Genomic DNA, 22,951 nt, shown 5'->3' with positions numbered 1-22,951 from the left:
GAACTGCCTGAGGATCCAGCTATACCTCTCTTGGGCATATACCCAAAAGATGCCTCAACATATAAAAGAGACACGTGCTCCACTATGTTCATCGCAGCCTTATTTATAATAGCCAGAAACTGGAATGAACCCAGATGCCCTTCAACAGAGGAATGGATACAGAAAATGTGGTACATCTACACAATGGAATATTACTCAGCTATCAAAAACAACGAGTTTATGAAATTCGTAGGCAAATGGTTGGAACTGGAAAATATCATCCTGAGTGAGCTAACCCAATCACAGAAAGACATACATGGTATGCACTCATTGATAAGTGGCTATTAGCCCAAATGCTTGAATTACCCTAGATCCCTAGAACAAACGAAACTCAAGACAGATGATCAAAATGTGAATGCTTCACTCCTTCTTTAAATGAGGAAAAAGAATACCCTTGGCAGGGAAGGGAGAGGCAAAGATTAAAACAGAGACTGAAGGAACACCCATTCAGAGCCTGCCCCACATGTGGCCCATACATATACAGCCACCCAATTAGACAAGATGGATGAAGCAAAGAAGTGCAGACCGACAGGAGCCGGATGTAGATCGCTCCTGAGAGACACAGCCAGAATACAGCAAATACAGAGGCGAATGCCAGCAGCAAACCACTGAACTGAGAATAGGTCCCCCGTTGAAGGAATCAGAGAAAGAACTGGAAGAGCTTGAACAGGCTCGAGACCCCAAAAGTACAACAATGTCAAGCAACCAGAGCTTCCAGGGACTAAGCCACTATCTAAAGACTATACATGGACTGACCCTGGACTCTGACCCCATAGGTAGCAATGAATATCCTAGTAAGAGCACCAGTGGAAGGGGAAGCCCTGGGTCCTGCTAAGACTGAACCCCCAGTGAACTAGACTATGGGGGGGAGGGCGGCAATGGGGGGAGGGTTGGGAGGGGAACACCCATAAGGAAGGGGAGGGGGGAGGGGGATGTTTGCCCGGAAACCGGGAAAGGGAATAACACTTGAAATGTATATAAGAAATACTCAAGTTAATAAAAAAAAAAAAAGAAAAAAAACATGAAGATCGAGTCATTCAGATAAGGAAGGAGCAAAAGTGAAACATAAAAATGAAATGTAGGCATTGTTTCTATAACTACTAGAAACTGGCATCACCAACCAGGTGAGTGTTTTATATTATGACTAGAGCAGAGGTAATTTGAAGTCAAGACCATGCTCACCTGTAGGGTTTGTGAGGACTCTCACTTAAAAAGGTTTTCTTTTAAAAAGCAGAGTAAGAGAAGACATAGCTGCTGTGGAGGTGCGCTATTCAAATGGCCACTTAAGAAAGTGATTTTCCTAGTTCAGCCATTCACTTCGATACTTCTGTAGCTAGCCCCCAGGGTGTCCAGCTCCTTCTTGGCCTGTCATCACAACTGGACACTAGACTTTTCAGGCATGCCAAATGTAAGGAATATGGAGACAAAGGCTTATCCAAAGGTTGCAGGAAGGAAAAATAAAAGACTATGAAGGCAGGAAATGGGTACCTGGGTGGGATTGCCTGGATGGAGCTGCTCAGAGAGTGATGTGTGAATGTGAATCCACAGAGGTGAAGACCAGGTTCCACTTCTACAGCACAGAGACTAAAATGGGAATTAGCACCTTCATACAGAAAACAATGTTCTCGTAAGCCTGGAGACCATAGTCCTGCCGCCTTCAGGAAGCATGGGTAAATGTGTTTAGGGCTTGAAAGTCAAGTGAATGCAAGCAAGAGTTACAGAACATGTGATTCAATGACGCAATTAGAGATAATGTTAGAACCTCAAGCCAGTAGCTCTGACTGGAAGCGTGAGTGTAAACCTTGCTAATAAACCACAGGCAGATAAATTGCCCAATGGAAAGCCTTTCAAGGAAAAGACTTGGGGAGGGCAGAAAAGTGGTCATGGGAACACATGCCCGAGCTCTTTCTGCTGTCTCTTTCTTCTCCTTGGCAACAAGCTTATTGCCTATCTCTCATGGCTGCAGTGGTTCTTAGAAGGACCGATACTAGAATGTTGCATGTTTCCTTCCTCAGAGAGCCTCCCTTCCTAACACTCCCCCTCACCTTATTTCATGTGTTACGTGTGTTTGTACAAATACAACCACAAGCATGAGACAATTAATAAACATCAAGAGTTAAGGTCTTGCCAGATAACATGTAAATGTAAGCTTTCAGGGTATGCAACCAGCCACATCCAGTTCAGTCTTCAGTTTCTGCCTCTACCATACCACCACTATTTCAGTATTAGAGTCTCCTCTTTGAGACTTTGCTCCACCAAGAGGGATTGCAACCCCATGGAAGAACAACATTGGCTGGCCGGACCATCCAGTGCTCCCAGGAACTAGACCACCAACCAAGGAGTGTACAGGGAGGGATCCAGATACATATGTAGCAGAGGATGGCCTTATCTGACATCAATAGGCAGGGAGGCCCTTGGTCCTGTGGAGGTCTGATGCCCAAGCGTAGGGGGATGCTAGAGTGGTGAGGTAGAGTGGGTGAGTGGTTGGAGGAGCACCCTCATAGAGGGGGAGGGGAGGAGGGAGAGGGTGATGGGATGTGGGGCTTGTGGAGGGGTAACCAGGAAGTGGGATGTCATTTGAGATGTAAATGAATGGGATGATTAATTTTTTTAAAAGGACTTGGCTCCAACTTTCTCAGAGACTTTGTCTTTGTTCTCTAGTTAATTTGATCATTATGTTTTTCTATGTGGCACTTTGTGAAAAAAAAAATTCAAACCATCCAAAACATACTAATGTATACATCCACACATCCACATCTATCATGAACTGTGAACATCTCCAGGACAGAGTAGGAGTACTCTAGTGCACAATGAGTATGTAATTATCTTCTGTGGACTAAATAAATAAAAAGAGAATATGGCAAAGACTTGTTGGAGTCAAGGAATTTAAATAAAAAGTTTAAAATGCAGAACACGGCCACTCACCAAACTGAAAAATGATGTTTTTCCAGTTCCTCTAGGTAAGACAAATCCCCTGAATAATCTTCAGGATCTCCAGGTCTCCACACAGTAGATCTTTCCTTCACAGAATGAGCAGCCAAACAATTGCCCTTATTAGAAGAATTAATCAATGAACAAAAATGGAATATTTTATTAATAGCAGAAGGAATGTTCATCTACATTCAAGAGTGTTTTCTACCAGATGGTCTACGGAATCACCGATTACAAGATAATTTAGTGATTCATCTTGCATTGCTTCATACTTGGTATTGTCTCGTAAACTCTTCTCTGCATAAAGACAAGACACACTAAATGGTGGCTATAATTGTTCTTGTAACTAAACAGTAAACATAACCAAGATTATGCTATGCCACCCATTCAGGATTTTGGCTCCCAGTGACAAAAAGGAAGGTACCTCATATCAGTTCTTAGCGAAAGACATTTGAAAGGAGACTTAAACAGCCAGTCAATAGAGAAAAAGGAGGTAGCTATTTTCCAAAAACAGGACACAAGGATTTGATGAGTTCTTAAGACTGTCCATTTCTGCTCCATGCTATATCAGGCCATTGCCTACTAGCTTTGTCCCCATTAACCTCTGAGTCCTGAACCTAGGACTTTCATCATACTGTACATAGAGTTCTGTCACCCAACCTATGATATTTGGGAGCTCTATTACGGCAGATAGTGGGGGTGGGAAAGTGGTTAACCCAGCAAGACTCTCTTTTCTGCTTCCACCGAAACATCTCAAGTTTTACCTGTTTCATGTACGGGAGTCTCCCGGAAGATTCTAGTACAAAGGCTAGTTAGAAAAAATAGTTTGAAGGACATGAGCCCAGAACAGTAGAACGCTGGGTGTTGAATTTATAACAGCTGCCTTAAAACCCATTCTCTTCCTCGTGCTTTCTGTTGTCATTCGTTAGGGGCCAGTGGTTCAAAATTCCTTGATCTATGCTGATCCACGGTTCAGCATAACTGAGTTTATTTTGCAGTTGCCAAGTTCGGCTTTGAATTTGCAGGTTGCAATAACCAGGAAGACTGTAGAAGCCCAGGTGGAGCCAATATGTCATCAAATCCCCAGTGAACCCCACCAGGCTTATTTCTTTTATATGGAATTGATTGGTTTGATTACTTTAAGAACAAAATCCGGTTATGACAGCCATGAATTTGAGATACTTTTTATTGTGGTCCTTTTTATCTTTTTTAGCCTATCGAGCTCTTAAAACAATAAGAGTCATTCTGCTCACATTATTCACACTGGTGTTCTTAATTACCTCATTCCTAAGGGAGTTGAAGAGTGTCAAAATTCTTGGGGAAAATATGAGATCTTCGAATCGCTCCATATGTCTTTATATCTTTGTAGCCATTTAAATTACCAGTTGATTCCACTTCTTTATTTTATTTTATTTTATTTTTTGTCTATCTTCCTTGATAGAAAGCTGAAACAAGACCTGGAGAGATGACTCAGTGGCTAAGAGCACTAGCTCCTCTTCCAGAAGACCTGGGTTTGATTCCCAGCAGCCCCTTGGCAGCTGACAAACATCTGTGTGGGACTCTAGTCCTAAGGGATCCCAAGGGTACCAGGCATGCACATAGGGCAAAGACATGCATGCAGGAAACACTCATATACATAAATCTAATGAATAAAAATAAAACAAACACTGAAATGGGTGCCAATACCTTATTGTATTGATTAGGTATTCATTGACCACCTTCCCCCATGAGAATACAGGTGTTTATGCTAGAGAACATTGGGATTGCTCTCCATTTGGTTAGTCTATGAATATCTATCTTGTTTCTCAACTAAACATAACAAAGGTGAGATTCAGTCTATTCCATTGGGTCTTTCACATCACCTAGCATGATAATAAGGCCATGCCAGATGCCCAAGAAGCGGTTCCTAGGTCATTTCACCCACATTACAACTAGCAATAACGACTGTCACCTCCAGCTCTTACGTCATAAAGAAAAATATGGACGGATTCTAAAACTCAAGAAAGTTTCCTAAACCTTTACATTTTCTTTAATGAATAAATATTTGAATCTATACAGTAAATATACTTGAAAATATGCCATGAGAGGTTTTAGAATCCATGCTGTAGTGAAAAGCTAAACAGACTACCAACAGAAAACACACATGCATGTCCACCCTATGCTTACTGAGTACAGGAAACAATGGCCCATGGGTCAACGACTTAGTCTTAGAAATAGAGACACCAGTTGTCTTATACAGATCAGATCTCAGTTTAATGAAAGTGAACTCAGACATATATATATATATGTATATATATATATACTTCTAATTATATTATAATCTATTATGATTTTCTTTACAAACAAAACCATAGACATGTTTATGTAAAAATGATAAATATATTTTAAATATTGTATATAAAATATATATTTACATTTTAAAACAATATTGTGGGGTTGGGGATTTAGCTCAGTGGTAGAGCGCTTGCGTAGCAAGTGCAAGGCCCTGGGTTCAGTCCCCAGCTCTGAAATAAAGAAAGGAAAAAAAAACATTGTATCACATATTTATTATGCATAATAATATAATGTATTTATAATGTAATTTTATATTTTTGTAGTTCTTCTTAGGAGTGAGGCAGGAGCCCTCAAATGTTTTATTTTTAATTTCATTCTGAGTTTAATTCTGTCTAAATGTGTGTGTCTGAACTTGAGCATGTGCACATTGGAGTGCAGGTGTGCATGAAGGACAGAGTTGTTAGATTCCTTGGAGCCTCAGTTACAGACAGTTGTAAACCACCTGATACAGGGGCTGGGAATTGAGCTCGAATCTTCTACAAGAACAGTACATCCTCTCAACCCTTGAACTATCTCTCTAGCCCTCAAATATTTTAGAATATTAATGGTAAGTAAATCTGCCCAGTATGGTATGGCCTAAGTGATCAAGTCAGTGTGTAACGTCCTCTCTGGCACATCTACGGCAGGCGTTTAGGAAGCGATGTAGAATAGAGAAAGGTCATCGGAACTCATGACCTCTAGGTCTACTTGCATCTCGAGTAAAAAGCAAAGTTCAGAGTTCCTGTGTTCTTGTACAGATGTGTTCGCCCTATCACCATACTTCCTTCCCTAAACCCCTGGGGTCAAGGTCAAGGGTGAGGACACAGGGATCCGAGTGGAGAAAGAGCCCAGGAATGCAGCTTGGTAGAGAAGCCTTACTGTGTCAGCACAGTGAAGCCCCAGCCAGCAGCAGTCCTACATCCCTGACACCTTGCAGGGGCTTTGAGCATGATCTGTGGGGAAGATGTTCACCTGCCCATCTGGCCAGATGATGAGCAAGGGATTGTTCTCATCAAAGGAGGAGGCCCCGGAAAGAGGAAACAGTGTCTGAAGACTGAATCCTGAGGATTACAGATGCTTTTGAACTGGCCTGGGAAGATCAGAAGAGAGCTAGGGAAACAACAGAGCCAGTGAGAGCAACAACACTGTGCTCGGCAGTGGGTTTTTTGTTTTTTTTTTTTCCCTGTAGACAGCAGGCATGAGAGGAAGATTTGAGGCTGAGACCTGTGTTAATAAGATCACAGGATTGAAAGCCATGGACATGCCAGGTGCATACAAAAATCAAAGCAAATTAACATGACATGGCCTTGTTTCTGTTGTTGCTGCTAACACTATCTATAAATTTATATGCACACACACACACATATGGATATATATAGAGAGAGAGATAGAGATAGAGATGATATGGACATTGAGAGACAGACAGACAAATTATCAGCCTAAATTTTAAAAACATACAACATAAGCACTGCTTCTTCTTTTGAAACCCACACTGATGTGTTAACCAAAGAGTGTTACGAGAGAGATAAAGAACCTTGGACTTCAGAGTTGAGGGTTAAACATGTCAGACTCAATCCAGCAATGAACCCCTCTGGGCTTCTCTTTCTGCCTAAGGTGGGATAACCAGCATCCCTGCCTTTTCAGAACCACAAATTCAAATGGTTCTCTGACTTCGGATGTTTGAATACCCAATGCTACTCTTATTCCTCAGGGTAAGCCTTATTCCTCAGTAGCTGCTCAAGGAATATCACCTGTAGTTTCAGACACCGTGTGAAAATGCAGGCCTACTAAGGAGTCTGGTGTGTCCAAAGGGCAGTTCGTTGTGAAGAGGGTTGAGGCAGGAGGACTGCAAATTTGAAGCCTAGCTGGGTAACTTAGAGAGACCTTGCCTCAAAACAAAGTGTGAGAAAGGACTGGACACAGAGACGTATAATATAGAGCTTAACAGCACAGTGCACACTGCTGGGAGCAAGGTCTTCACCTTATTTCTTACCCCAGAAAGAAAGAAGGAACACAGAGGGAGGAGTAGAGAGGAGAGTGAAAAGAGGAAAGAAAAGGAATGAAGAAAAAAGGAAGCAAAGAAGGAAGAGAGGGAAAGAGGGAGGGAAAAAGAAAGAAGAAAAGAAGGAAGGAATTAATAAAATGTGCAAACACATAAAACAGGGAAATTTGCTTTTTTTTTTAATAGCGATTTTATTCATGACCATCTTTCCTACTTTCGGCTAGTTGCAAAGTTTATTGCTAACAGTAAGTATTAGAACCCCGAGGAAGGCTTTGCCCTGGCAGGTCCATAGATATTTTTCTCCTTGACAATTGTCAAGATCACTCAAAGCTGGGGAGAAGAAAATATGTATATAACTAAAAGGAGAAAGGGACATGCACTTTTTCCTAAACATAATTAAAAGATCAGTATAAAATGGTTCTAGACTGGATTAAATATTGTCTATTGTTCTAGAAACACAGCATGATTAACACATTTTCTAATTGCCCTCTCAAGATGGAAGGACAGCCAGACAGATTAATTTAAACTAAACTTCCCAATAGCATAAAAAAGTCTGAATGGGATGTAATAAAACTTTATTGGCTTGTAGATTTGTCAGACATTAGCTACTTTAGCATATCCTGCCCTTCAAAACATGCTTTGAAGAACAAATTACGCTCAACCTGGAGATCCATTTTAAGAAATCAGAGTTAATAACCAGTGGTTACTGTTGTCATGGTCTTTTTAGCCCAGTCTTCCTCTTACCTCAGCATGTAAGTCATGGGCTTCTTTGACGAGACACAGATCAGAGCCTCTAAAGCAGGGGTCGGTTTTACTAGAAAGACTCCCTAGAATTAAAAATAAAAAGGTGAGAAAAATAGATTATAGAGATTTTCACTTTACCGGCGATGCAATCTCATAACACTGACATATAGGAGCTTCTACAAGGCCTGACGAATGAAGGCTAAAAGGGTCCGTTCAAAGAAGAAGGAGCCACTCTGATCCGTGTCCCCCTGCTTCAACTCAGTTACCGTATGAATTTCACACAGCGCTAGTCCATACGCCAGGCGGTGAGGATGTACTTTATTCATACAGTTTTCTTGGAGCTGCTTCCCTGCCGTCTTCAAGGAAGGATCCTCCCCTATTAGGTACCTCTCCGGGATCTCATTTGTGAATCAACCCCTCCGGACCCCTTACACTAAAGGTCTACCATGAACTCCCGAGCGCATCTTCCCTGAGCCAGTTTTCTTACATCTGGAATGACACACTCATTGAGAAGCCTCTGAGCCTCGATACCACTGATATATTAGAGACTGCATTAGGCTTTATTCTTGGTTGGCTTAACCTTTGCTAGAAGGATCCCTGGCTCCTACCCTCTGAACTCTAGACAAGATCTCTACATTTCTATCTCATCCCCTTTAGCTGTGACAGCTAAAGATACCTCAAGACATTACCAAAACATCTCCTAAGGGACAAAGCATGCCCTTAGTCAAGAGCACTGTTCTATATCACAAAACCCTTAGAGGCAATGTGTTTAGTTTGTCTTTGTTTTTATGATAGTGTCTAGCAAGGTTGGACACAAGCTACTCTCCCAGCAAATATTTCTTAAGAGAAAAACGAGTAATTATAAAGAAATAATACAACTTTCCCCAAGAAGGAACAAAAATATTAGTAAGAGGAGATACAGAAACAGAGTTTGGAGCAGAGACTCCAAGCCATTTAGAGATTGCCCCATCTGGGGATCCAGCCCATATACATACAGCCACCAAACCTAGAAAATATTGCTGATGCCAAGAAGTGCATGTTGACAGGAACCTAATATAGCTGTCTCCTGAGAGGCCCTGCCAGAGCATGACAAATACAGCGGCAGACCCTTGCAGCCAATCGTTTAGCTGAGAATTGGGTCCTCATCAGAGGAGTTAGAGAAAGGACTGAAGGAGCTGAAGGGGTTTGCAACCCCATAAGAACAACAATACTAACCAACCAGAGCTCCCAGGAACTAAACCACTACCCGAACACTACACGTGGATAGACCCATGGCTCCAGCTGCATATGTAGCAGAGGATGGACTTGTGGGCAGCAACGGGAAGAGAAGCCTTTGGTCCTGCCAAGGTTGGACTCCCCAGTGTAGGGGAATGTCCAAGTGGGGAGGTGGGAAGGGGTAGTGGTTGGGTGGGGGAACACCCTCATAGAAGAAGGGGGAGGGAGATGAGGTAGGGGGGTTTATGAATGAGAAATTGAGAAAGGGGATAACATTTGAGATGTAAATTTAAAAATATCCAATTAAAAAAAACTGAAAAAAAAACTATCCCCCAAGCAGTTTATACCACCCACACCACCAACTGGATACCTCATGTCAGTGAACACCTGTGCCAATACCTGACCTCAGGATCTCATAAAAATATTCTACTCTACTCTAGACACTTCTAGAGCTTCGGGTACCTGGCAACAGCAATAGCCTTGTTGAGGACTATGGTTTACAGCAGCATTCACAAGGAGACAAAGTCTTAGAAGCTCTGCCTGCCTAGAATGATTTCTGGGTTCCCTAAATTTAATGTAATACTGGGGCTGGAGCTCACCTGTTAAAGTCCTCTGCTTTCCTAGAGAACCACAGCTGTGCTTCCCAAACTCCCCCATGTATCCATTCACCTCTGCACTCGAGCCTTATGCTATGTGTTTAGGGTTAAAGGCACGGACCAGGTTACCTCTTTCCTTCTAATGTCAACAATTTGGATCAGAGGTGCAAGCAACTTTGTGTCTGACTTAGGCCTGGCTAACTTCAGAATACTTCACTCTAATTTGTAATAATTTGAAGCGCAAAATATTGACTAATGATTTAAATACCATAGATTGCATATATTTTATCTGTTTAGCTCAGAAGGTTTGAAAAATGTAAAACCCCTATGTATCCACCCCACAAGTCAAACATAAAGCATTTATTTATCATGTACATGCCCAAAGATGCTATTGGATACGGCACATACACACACACACACACACACACACACACACACACACACACACACACACTCTCTCATTCACACACACACACACAAATAGATACACACACATAGATACACACATACACACACATACACACATACACACACTCACACACACATAGATATACACACATAGACACACACATACACACATATGCACACATACACACACATAGATATACACACATAGACACACTCATACACACATACACACACCCACACACCCACATAGATACACACACATAGACACACACACATAGACACACACACTCACACACACTCACACACACAGATATACACACATAGACACACACACATACACACATACACACACACTCACACACACAGACATAGATACACACACATAGATACACACACATAGACACACACATACACACACACTCACATACACACACTCACACACACACTCACACACACTCACACACACTCACACACACACATAGATATACACACATAGACACACACATACACACATACACACATACACACACGTACACACACACACACACATACACACACATACACACAGAGTCTCATAGCAAACTGATCTGATTTCTATCACTGTAACTTAGGAAACAGTCACAAGAGTTTACATCTAGGGAATGATGCAGTGTTTCTTCTAAGCTCTGGCTCCTTCCACCCAGAAAGTCACTAAGACAAGACATGCACATGTCTTCTCATGGACAGAAATGTGTATAACTTTTGGGAAATATAAAAAAAGAGTAACGTTGTTTGTATTATTTGATAAATGTTCACTTAATTTAAAGACCCTTCAAGCCTTGCAAAATGTTTATCCCATGTTATAGTCCTAATCGTGATTTATAAACATTTTTTCTAAACCATAATTCTTTTTCTTTATTTTTGTTCAGATTTGTTTATTTGTTTGTTTGTTTTATCACATGATTCTTCAATCTCTGCCATCTGTTGCATATTGGGTTTTTCTCTTTTTGTTTTTGTTTTCTTTTTTGTCTTTAGCCTAAAGTCTGCATGGAGATTTCTGATAGTATATATTAATGTAGTTATACTACTTTTTTATTGAAAACAATTTCCGACAATATATTCTGATCAGTTTCATCTTCAACTCTTCCCAGATCTTCTCCACCCACCCAAATCTGCAACTTCTTTCTCTTTCTTTAAAAAAATAAACAAAAAGGAAAACAAACCAGAATAAAGAGAGAAAGCACAAGAAACTCTGTCTCCCTGTCTCTGTCTAACTCTTTGTCTGTCTCTGTCTCTCTGTCTCTCTCTTTCTCACACACACACTCACACACACACCAATAGAACCACAAAATCAGAACATAATATATAAACAAAAACTAGTAAGACGACCCTCCCCCCAAAGAAAGTGATACGCAGAAATACCATTGAGTTCATTTGGTGCTGGCCATCTACTGCTGGGTAGAGAGCCTGCCCTTAAGTGCACCTTCATTAAGACTCCATGGGGAAAACTCATTTTCCCTTAGCAAATTATTTGCAAGCTACTGGAGATATTGTCTGGCTTAGGGATGGGGGTCTGTACCCATTTTTCGCGCTCAGCACAGAGACTCCATGTGGTGTGATCTGGTGCAAGCCTTGTGCGTGCTTCTACACTCCTTGTGAGTTCATATGTGTCAGTCCTGTAAATGTACGGGAAGCACTGTTTCCTGTCATCCTCAGTCCCTTCCGGCTCTTACAATCTTCCTGCCTCCTCTTCCTGGAGTTCCCGGAACCCTGAAGAGAGGTTTTGATGAAGACGTCCCATTTACGATTGACTCCACCCCCAACTCCACCCCCATTCTCTATCCACCCACATTTGTATCTTTCTAAAATTAAACCTTCAACTTTGTCTTGTCCAAATATTCTTGGGTATGGAGTCTTTCACTGGAGTGCAGTTAGGAGGGGTTACATGCTCTTAGGGAAAACTACATCTCCCAGTAGCTAACAACTGGCAATACTCCATGGCCATAGCTGGTATGGGGTTTGTTCTCCTCGGGCTTCAACAGGTTTAGTGCATGATGCTCCAACCTCTGTGAGTTTATGTCAGCCACGTGATGTTCAATGGCATTGTTTGTATTGTAGAATATGTTCATTTCCCTGCTTCTTACTGTCAGGATTTTCACCCTTACCCTGGAGATTCAGCATGGCAGCCATGAGGTTTCCAACACATGGCTATATTTTGCATGTTTGGCATTCAGCTTAACTGAGGATGTTAAATCCTGTGAGTTGACTTGTTTTTTTTTTTCAATTTTGAGGAAATTTTCAGTAATTGCTTCTTAAATTTTTAATCATCAAATCTTCGATAATTTCGTACCATGTGTTTTTATTATATTAACTCCCCACCCCTTCCCCCAATTTCTCCCAGATCCAAACCGATTCCCAACCCTCCTCTCTTATTTAATATCATAGAGTCCAATCTGAGGCTACTTTAAAGTACATTTTTTTCCTTTTTACTGTTCTTTTCCCCCTAAGACTCTACCACTCAGACAGCAAGCTGGGGACTTTGCCTGAAGTAGTCTGCTAGTCTGTCCACTTTCTCCCACTCTCTCCTACCTCTTAGATTGGTTGGTTTCTATTGTTCTGTATCCCATCTCTCCCTTTCGCCATTCTGATAAACATACTGTTAAACTTTGCTATGGTAGCTTTGGAATTTCAGTCTTGTGTATGGTTACTGCCTTTTGTTTTGCTTGATGACTTCCAGTCTATGGAAAAACATGTCAAATTTCCCTTTGCTTTATCTTTAAAGTTGTGAGTACATCTGTATTGTCTTCTTAAATAACTTTCTCTAATAAATTTAATGAATCATATCAGAGTTATCTTTATTCACAGTTCCTTCTCTTACAAGTATAGTTTATATTTTCCCATTTCTTTACACGTTTGTTAACTACAATTTCTATTATAGACAGTGCAGAAGATGCTGGGTTCTGTTATCTTCCTCTGAAAGGTTTGAGTATTTTTTTTTTGTAGTAAGCAGTTCATTTACTTGCTTCTATGTTTAAGCCTTTAGTCTTCAATTTATATCTTATTATAGTGGTCTTTGAAAAACTCATGAGCTTACCCAGTCCTGCCTAGCTTGGCTGTAACCTGTGTCAAAGAGTAACATGTCTGCATCTGCTATTGGTGATGGTAAGGCAGTGGAGGGACAATTTGGAGTAAGATCTCTGGGATGTGGCTCTTTATCCACACATGAAGACTTTGGGTATGTTGACTTGACATTGCTATCAAATTCACAATGAGCTATTGGCATAACTTCTCCCCATGAACTTGACACCCCCTGTTCCTACTCTAGTATTGCTACTCTTCCACTTCAGATCTACGATAGCCACTGGACGCAGCCACTGTGAATGCCCACATTAGTCTGACTGTGTCCTGTTCACCTCTCAGTCCCAGAGCAGGAAGGACGCCATCTTGGCACCTCCTTGCTGCCAGCTCTGCTCTACTGGCTTTAGTTTTGTGAGCTGCTCTGAAAGATGAACTCTGTCTCTTCAGCTCAGGAGAACACCTCTGCTGTGATGGCATGTCAACATTTGACAGCTGGAATGCGTGTAGAGATCACCTGAGAGGACTCACATACAAATATCTCTGCTCTCAAGTGTCATGGTCATGTTTCTAGAAACCAGAACCCTTGGCAGTAGCTTCAGTTCTTCTCCCTAGTTTGATGGTGAATTATATTAGAGAATCCAGCTACCCTACGATAATTAAAACCAGAAATGGAAAAATTGTTTAATATCTTAATTAAAAGATAGAAATGAATACATGTCATTGTCTGGGCTACCTATGGTCCATTTTATGTGTTAATAATACAAATGTTCGTTAATTATCTTGAAAGTTCCCTTTATTTTATGGAAAGACATTCTATTTAATGATCACGTCCTCTTACGTTGAGAAAAAGATAAAATGTTTACAAGTCACACTAACCCGCAGATGCCTTTGGAGTATGTCAGCTGGTATCACCCAGACAAAATAAATGGAACAGTCATATTTTTAATAATACATGAGGAACACAAGGAAAACACTTGTCAAAATTGTATAATATTATAGTACCCTCTCCGTATATAAATGCATATGTTTATGAAAGTGTATTTTATCCCTGTATGCTAATCTTTTTTTCTTGGCATGTTTTTTAATGGTTTTTTCCAAATGACCTTTGTGAAATTAATCAAGGATCTGACGCTGTCCTTTGGAGAAATACAAAGAAAGAAAGCCTCTCGTAATAACTTTTGCATGAAAAACAGCCAGAGAATGACAAAACAGAGGAAACATTAACACTGGAGGGGGAAAAAAATGAAACCTTGAAAGGGAAGCCCACTGAAAAACACTCGCTTCTTGTCAGAAACATTTTTATGAGTCTCTGAAATTCTATTTCCCCTTTATTTTCTATCCTATTGTTTTTATTGCTTGAAATCCGACAGATTTTTCAAAAACAATTCACTAAGTAAAACACACCATGTTTTCCCAAGCACCCTGATGCCGAGAAGCATCTCAAATTAAAGATTAATAAAACGTACAGAAAGTGCGTGTAAAAATATAAATACAAAGAACCGAGAGAAAAAAAATGCCTGCGATTAGACAAGATGGAAATCTAAGCAGAAATTAAATTCAGTTGTATCCCATCTCCTATTCTTTTCTTGGAGAAAATTACAACTGAAGTGAGGCGGGTTTTTTTTTTCCCCTGTAATTTAAATGTTAAGCTGCCAGATGTGTGTCCCATGCTTCAAGAGGGAAGCTTTGCATTATTTAGCATATTAAGAATCACAGAATTTTAAAAAGGGCTCCTTTATTGCCTGGAGGTTCCAATTAAGTAAACCTTAGCCGGGTACATTTAAAACTTGCAATACATGAGATTTGCCTCCTTTTCTGGCCACAGTCAAGCCTCATCTATGTAATAAATAAAGAAAATCCTTACGATGACATAATTTTTCTTTTGCTTGAGGAATTAAACCTATCTATTATTTTAAGAAGTTTTTAATAGAGGCCAGCAATCTAGAAGACAACTGAAGGTTCAGAATACTTTTTTTTTTTAAATCATAGCAAGTTGAGCCTCCTATTTATGCCAACCGATGCGTGCTTCATAAAGGCAAAGCCACCCGGCCTAGATCTCCTCCTTCTTCTTCATTCTCTCTGCTTCCTCTGTGTCCCTCCAAGTTCTACTCTTGTGAGAAAAGGCTGTTGTAAGGTCATTGTTTTTGAATCAATACTATGGTTTTGTGTTTGTATGAATGTCCGTCTGTCCTTGCTCTGTGAGCTATCTGATTACGCGGCGCTAATTAATTGCCCTTTCAACGGCGTGTGGAAGGAGTTACAGTAGCTAAGCTGAAGTCCAGAATGAGATGGAGGTTCTGGAGGCACACAACATTCATAAATCATAGCCTTAAATACAGCCATTTTTGCCATTTTAGAAAATGTCAAAGGTGTCAACTCTGTCCAAATATACCGCTTAACAGTGAGTATTTTCGTAAATTGACTTGAAATGCACTCAGCTAACTGACAGTCAGAAGCACATAATCTAGTTCACAGGACAAATGAACAGTTTAAAGGCCAAAAATAAGCAAGAAACTACACGTTCTTAGCAGTGTGTTCCAAGGACCACGGCTGCAGCCACAGGCCCAAATCCTAGTACTAATGTGTTTATTGGCTTCAAAAATACTGCCTCCGAATTCTGGGTATGTGTTGGTTAATACCACAAACCATCTAATCCATCTCAGAACTACAGTCACACATCTAACTAAAATTTGCACAACAAACAAATTAGGATCTCTAGAAACACAAAACTTGGCAGCATTCTGTGCTATTAGCATGATCGGATCCAATAAGATTGGGAGTGGCCAAGATGGTTCAAATATCAGTATATCCGCCTGTGCCACGATGTTAAGAAACAAACAAACAAACAAACAAGCTTCTTCTCTTGATTTTTTTTTTCAGGAAGAAAATAAGATTAACAGTTGGAGCTGGACAGCTGACTTGGTAGTAAAGAGGGATTGCTGCTCTTGCAGACAACCCAAGTTCAGTTCCCAGCACCCACTGTCAGGTGGCTCACAACCACTTATAACTCCAGCTCCAGGTGATACAGTGCCCTCTTCTGGCCTCTGCTAATAACTACACTCTTAAGTGGGCACACCTTCCAACACACACACACACACACACACACACACACACACACACACACACACTAAATCTTTAAAATAAAACTAAATTTAAATGGTATAGTTGACCAAAGTATTGAGTGTTTAAGCCACATTATTCTCCCTAACACCCAAAGTGTTTAGTGAATGATAGAATGTACCTGATATTTTATTAATTGTTTTCCTAGAAATGTGAAAAGGCTTAATAATTTAATATTTTAATGTAACTGCAAGCAAGAATACAATGAAGTCATCCTTAAGTTCAACTTGTCTAGACCAGCAAGTCTACTTCTGTCTCATGTGGATGGGCATACCAATGCATACTTGAGTGACATTTATGAATTCAGTCAGTTAAGAAGAATACACACCTACGCAATAGATTTCCATTGGTGAAGACATCTGCACATGCTGTTTACTTACCTTGAGATGTTAATGAACTTCATAGGCAGCAGAGAATGTCTACTAACATGTTACTAATATGTAAGTCATTTTCATCCGTATGACTATACAATATTTATACTTGCATGCCTTGCCTTATAAAATACTACCATAATATAACAAATGGATATACTTTGCTTTTCTCTTTAAAAATAGCCTTTAAACATTTCCCAGTTCTACTATATATAAGATTCTACCCTTTTATGAAAATCAGTTTCTTTTCCCTCATTAGTTTTAAAAATATTAAACCCTCCATTTTTCAGACCATGAAAGAACCATTTCAATGTGCTGTCTGTGAACTTTTCCACTTTACCATCAATTAACATTTCCACTGAACTTAGAGAAGCCAAAGCTATTTGGAATAATGAATTTTTTTACCTACTTAAGTTACCATTGACACTAGAAAATCTGAGAGAGGACTAGATGATGTTTTAGACTGATACCCCAATTCAGCAAGGTATATAATGAAGTATGTATCAAATATTATAGAAATCTGCTAAATAACAAGAGTGGCTTTACGAGCACCTGCCAATATTCAACCTCATGTGGCCAACATATGAGCTTGTATTATCACAACAAATTTGAATTAGCAATCAAAATGGGAAGACGGGGGAAAGTTGTTTGGCAATCATCAATTAAACCACACTGTTACAGGTAATCTGTAAGTGAAAGAGAAAGTCTTCAAGAGTTATTGCCCACTTGCTCATTCAAGAGAAGTTGACCTAGGATCTTGTCTGATGCTCACCTTTCCTGCTACTTGAGACATTTCTCGAACAGAACAACCGCAAAGGATCTAACCAGTATCTAGCATAAGTAGCTCTTAGCATGAATACAGAGAGTATCTCCCCAGTCATATACACTAGGTCTTCATCCTTTTAAGCATTCACAGACATTCCCCTGTGGGAAGCCAAAAAGCAAACTGAGTCATGCACACTGAAATAATTCAGTATCGTTCAAGTTCTAACTACAAAATGTGCCCAGTCACAAATTTTATGTCATAATTATCATTAAAGAAGAACTGATGTCATACAGAACGTGCTCCGTGGTTATAGTGAAGCTGAACTAGTTAGTGATCAAAAACCAAAAGGTGAGAAAAAAACATGTGAGCACCTAGCAGCTAAACAGTGTAATTCTAAATATCCTTTAGTTTAAAGAGAAAGTCAACAAAAATTCAAGAAAAATTCACATTAATGTGATAAGATGAAGCCACGCTGAGAAAAAAATTATAGCATTAAATAGACCTTTAACAGTCACAAATTAAATATAGGGCTGAAGAGAGAAGAAATTATCAACTATGGTTAAGGAAAAGAAAAATATCAGTTGGAAAAGAAGAAATATCAAGCATCTAAGTTTCCACATGATGAACAGCAACAAAAAATCCAAAGCAAGTAGAAGGAAGAAAATGATTATAATATGAATATAAATCAATGAATGTGAAATGAAGGGAAAGTCAGAAACAATAGAACAAAAGCTGGTTCTTTAAAAACAGTAAAGTTGATAAGCTAGGAAGACTGACAAGGAAGATAGGAGGTAATACAGGCCCCCAATACCAAGAAAGAAAAGAAGTCATTGAAAGGAAATTAAAGAAACCTCCCCAACAGTGCCTTACCCATCCTTCAGTGACTAAGGGAAAATGAACCAATTCCCATGTATTACACATGGCAGCATTTGGTCATGACAGATATTTGGCTGGTTGTTTTGTTATTGTTGTTATTGTTGTTTGTTTGTTTGAGGGTAGGTATCTCTATGTAGTTTTGGTTGTCCTGGGACTTGCTATGCAGATCAAGTAGGCCTAGAATAAACAGATATTTTGAACAGTCCTGGTAACCATTTTAAAAAGTTGACTTAGTAACCTAAAACTCCAGGCTCATCTGATTCTCTTGAAATTCTAAATATCCTGAATCTCACAAGAGTCAGTCAGTATTAGTGGCTCTGTGACCAAGCTGGCCTAAACAACTTAGATGTAGAGGGTTCACCTTAGTTCACAGTTTCCGACATTTTGGTGCCCAGTCATTCAACACCACGGACTCTGGAAGAATCATGGCAGACAGACTGTGTAGCAGAGAAGCATCTTCACCTCTTTGCTCATGTGGAAGCAGAGATAAAACCGGAGCAGGAATCACCCTCAAAGGTACATGCCTACTGCCAAGTGGCACCCCTATCTATGGCTAAGCTCCTAAGTTTCAACTGCCTCCCCATAGGGTCACAAACTGAAGACCAAGTAGTCAACACTGAAGCCAGTGAGAGACACTAAAGATTTAAACTACACAATCTGTTCTGGAAGGTTGAGGGAAGCACATTTACAAACTCATCTATGTAGCTACCATAACCTTAGCATCAAAAGCAGACAAAGAAAAGACATAATAAAAGGCAGTGGATCAGTATCGCTAAGTAAGACGAGTGGGAAAAAGTCCTCTGCAGATTGAGTCTGAAAGACTTGAGATCAACGCCATGTGAAAAGAAAACATGAACTCGGAAACTGAAGTTTATTTTACATATGCACCGTGCGTTCAGATGCTTAAATCCCTCATCCTAGGGGTCTCACTTACACAAACCATATTATTGTATTTATTAAACAATACCAAACGCTACATAATTCAAAACCCATTTGTGGTACCAGGAAATGCTTCCTTTTGATTAAAAACAAACAAAAAATTAATTAAAAGCCAGGAAAATGTGAATGCTTCTCTTGTTTAAGGAAAAAAAAAACAGCAAAGAGGATTGGAGAGGAGGTCTCATGGGTAAACTTTTTGCTGTGAAAGTTTGAGAGCCCGAGGACCATTCATCTCCAGCCAGCACCTGTGTGAAAATCTGGGCGTGGTGGCATGTGCCTGGCCTAAGGGAGGCAGAGAAGGGAAGGAGGGAGGATCCTAGCATGCCAGGCCGGCAAGTTCCCATTCCAATGAGAGATCCTGTCACACAAAACAGGATGGAAGCAGCATATGGAAGATGCCCAACTTGGACCTTCTTATGCATTATGCACAGGCAGATACATGTGTGCACAAATGAAGGACTTCCGGCAGCAATGAGTACCTTACAGTGACATGAGGGTATAGGCATATAGATTATACTAGAAAAAAAATGGAAACTACCATATTAGAAGAAAACATGATATTGAACATAAAATTCCAAGTAATGGGGCTGGAAAGATGTCTTAGTAGGTAAGGAATCTTGATTCTCTTGCAGAGGGCACAGTATGATTCCCAGCACCGATACTGTATGACTTACAACCAGCTGCCCGTTCACCTGGATTCCCTGTAGATCCAGGGGACCAGACATCTTTTTCTGGTTCTTGAGGGCACCTGAATTTATGTACACATGATACTTACATATAAGCATAGTGGGAAAAAAAGTCTTCAATGAACATCCATAAAATTTTATGGAAAAATAGCACAAGTCATCACATTTCTATATGCTAGCAGCGCATTTGCTAAAACCAAAATTATTAAAAGGAAGAACCATTTGCCGTTATGACACAGAAAACAAAGTAGTTAAGTATGAGCTTCACAAAACAGGTACGGAACTTTTGGGTTCAAAATTACAAAATGCTAATTCCTTCCTTTATTTAAACACATCATGCTGAACTAAAAACAATAATGGTTGACATCACCTCAACAAAGAAAAATAAATGAGAGAAATCACTGGTCCTAGTCCCTAGCTCTGTTGTTCTGCTCTGAAAATCAAGACTGTGGAGTTAGCAGAGTGAGAGGAGAATTTAGTGAGTGAAGTAGCAAAAAGTCTGCAGAACTGTGCCCAACTGCTAACTTTTAAAACAGGTACAGAACCAATTTGATGGGAGAAAGATGATTTTGACTAATGGCACTGGGAGAATCTGATATGTTCATGGTAAAAGAACTGAACTAAGCATCACTCCACACACACAACACCCTAAAAAATATACTTGCACATTAAAGACAGAAAGTTCTCAAGAACTAGGGCTAACCACATCATATTTGACTTGACACCCAAAATAGGATCTATTAAAGGAAAAGCTGATAAATTGGCAATTTTTAAATCCTGTGATGAATGGGAAGTGGCAACAGGTGAGTAACCCGAAAGCTGGGGGCCAGCTAGCCTGTCATTCACAGCAGGAAGCGAGAGTCCCTCTCTGAAATAAAGCAGGAGGTAAAGACAATACCCGAGGCTGTTCTCTGGCCTCCATAAGCCAGCATTTGTACACAGAAACATAAGACAGACTTAAGTAAATAAATAAAAAAAATTAATGCTCTCCTTACTCATGTGAAGTCTTGTAATCTCGTTTATCTTTTTGGGGAAAATAGGACTGACCAAAGGAAATGCCACCTTCTGTGACTTGCATGGAGAGCCTGAAATAAAAGCTCATGGCCCAAACTGTAGTGACTGGGATTCACATTAGACTGGCAGCCACTCTGTCATCACTCAAAGGCAATCCTCCTTAGCCAGTCCTGGTTTTGTTCATCATAACTCATGTGTTAGTAAAAGTAGGCGGCAAGTATATTTTATCCCTACAGTTCTGTCTTTCAACTTTCACCTGCATTCATAGGTACTCCTGGTCTCAGATTAAATAGCGAGGACAGAGATAAGTGGGTCCCATCAAAGTGCCACAGTAACTCTGCCTAAACCACGGCTCACATGACTATTTCAGAGTGCTCTTATCTTCTTACCCTGATAGGTCAATCACGGTGGTTCACATTTAGCCAAGAAGCACAGCCGGATGATTGCTCGTCAGTACCCATTTGTGCCTTTACCATTTTAGACATTTGTCTAATTCCGAGGTACAGATTAAATGAGAGAAACTGACCAATGACAAATAACATTATTTTCAGGAGAGTATATATTTATGAGCCATGGTGGAGTACATATTTACGTATGTAATGTATATGCATACCAGGCTTGCTCCTTGAGCAGTCTATCTGAAAAGATTAAGGAACATATATACCACACATATACCCATAAAACGGAATCAGAGAGCAGAGTTAGAAGAAAGTATTGTCCCTTCTTTAAAGAGTGCTCTTAAAAAATATACATCCTCCCAAATATTTCCAAATATGCCCATAAGAAGCCTTCAGTAGGCGACAGGCACAGTCAGTGATCCTAGCTCTCCGGCACTACCCAGGCGCATTGGAGGCCCTATCACCTTGGCTCCTGCGTGTTCCCTTTGCCATTTTAACAATGGTAGAATTACCTCCTCGCAATCTAACTCTCAGAGCTTAACCCTGTCCTTAAATGATTCAAGGCTGTGCTTTTGAAACTGAAATAATGATATTTCACTTTTCACTCCTGAAATAATGATATTCTGAGGTGTTTTGGAATGGTCCATGACCATGCACGAGAATATCAAAGCAGTGCGGTTGACCACCTAGCTCTTGGCTCTTGTGTTACTTCACCAGACTGTTTGATAAACATGAAGGAGTTATCGGGCCACACAAAACACTGAGCATAGGCGTGGGCCTGGAATCTCAAGCTCCGGTGGGCCACAATCTGTAATTACACATACACACCACACACTGAAGTAGGCTAGTAAACATCAATTTGCATCTTTTCCTTCAGCCTTAGTTTTGACAATTTGCTGGTGATACATCTGTTTTTATTTCCACCTCTACTCTTGAAATCACCAACAGGCATGAGCATACACACACACACACACACACACACACACGGCCAGGGGGTGGGGGTCAGAAGCGCACAGGGTGGGGGAGGGCAGCTTCTAAGGTAGCTTCCCTGTGTTTTGATTCCTTGAACAGCAACAGACCAGTGGGTACTGCTCTCCACAGGAAAGAATGAAGCAGAATCTAACCTCCTGCTGGAAACATTTTAGGCCCATCTCTCTGTCCCCCACATCATTTTGACACACCTCATCCTCCTTTCTTGGCATTAACTGCTTCTCGACTTCCATCACATCAGTGGGAATACTCCCGTATGGGTGTCAGGATCTCAAGAGGGGTCAGAGGCTGCCCCACAGAGGAAATGACAAACTGTGAAAAGGAAAAGAGCAATTCCTTCCACATGTTCCCTCCTCCCAGGAGCAGTGAGGGGCTGTCAGCCAGCATCACTCTGGGCCCAGGCAGGACTCGGCATCACAGTCCTGTCAAAACCAATCTACAGCCCTGTGCGGCTGTTTAAAGCTTTCTCGGTTCCAGCGGGTTTCA

The 22,951-nt window shown here is 40.5% G+C and overlaps 1 protein-coding gene across 1 annotated transcript in view; it reads right to left on the bottom strand.

Annotated features, from left to right (window-relative positions):
- The window catches only part of Ofcc1 (orofacial cleft 1 candidate 1), a 306,918-nt gene that overhangs the window by 142,518 nt on the left and 141,449 nt on the right, over window positions 1-22,951 (bottom strand). The window contains 2 exon segments of the mRNA XM_039096372.2: window positions 2,965-3,089; window positions 8,030-8,112. Coding sequence (XP_038952300.1) covers window positions 2,965-3,089; window positions 8,030-8,112 — 208 coding nt within the window.

This window comes from Rattus norvegicus, chromosome 17, assembly GCF_036323735.1.
Source record: "Rattus norvegicus strain BN/NHsdMcwi chromosome 17, GRCr8, whole genome shotgun sequence".
Lineage (NCBI taxonomy): Eukaryota > Metazoa > Chordata > Mammalia > Rodentia > Muridae > Rattus > Rattus norvegicus.
The sequence above is the reverse complement of the archived record's forward strand: the minus strand, read 5'-3'. Positions and strand labels throughout refer to the sequence as shown.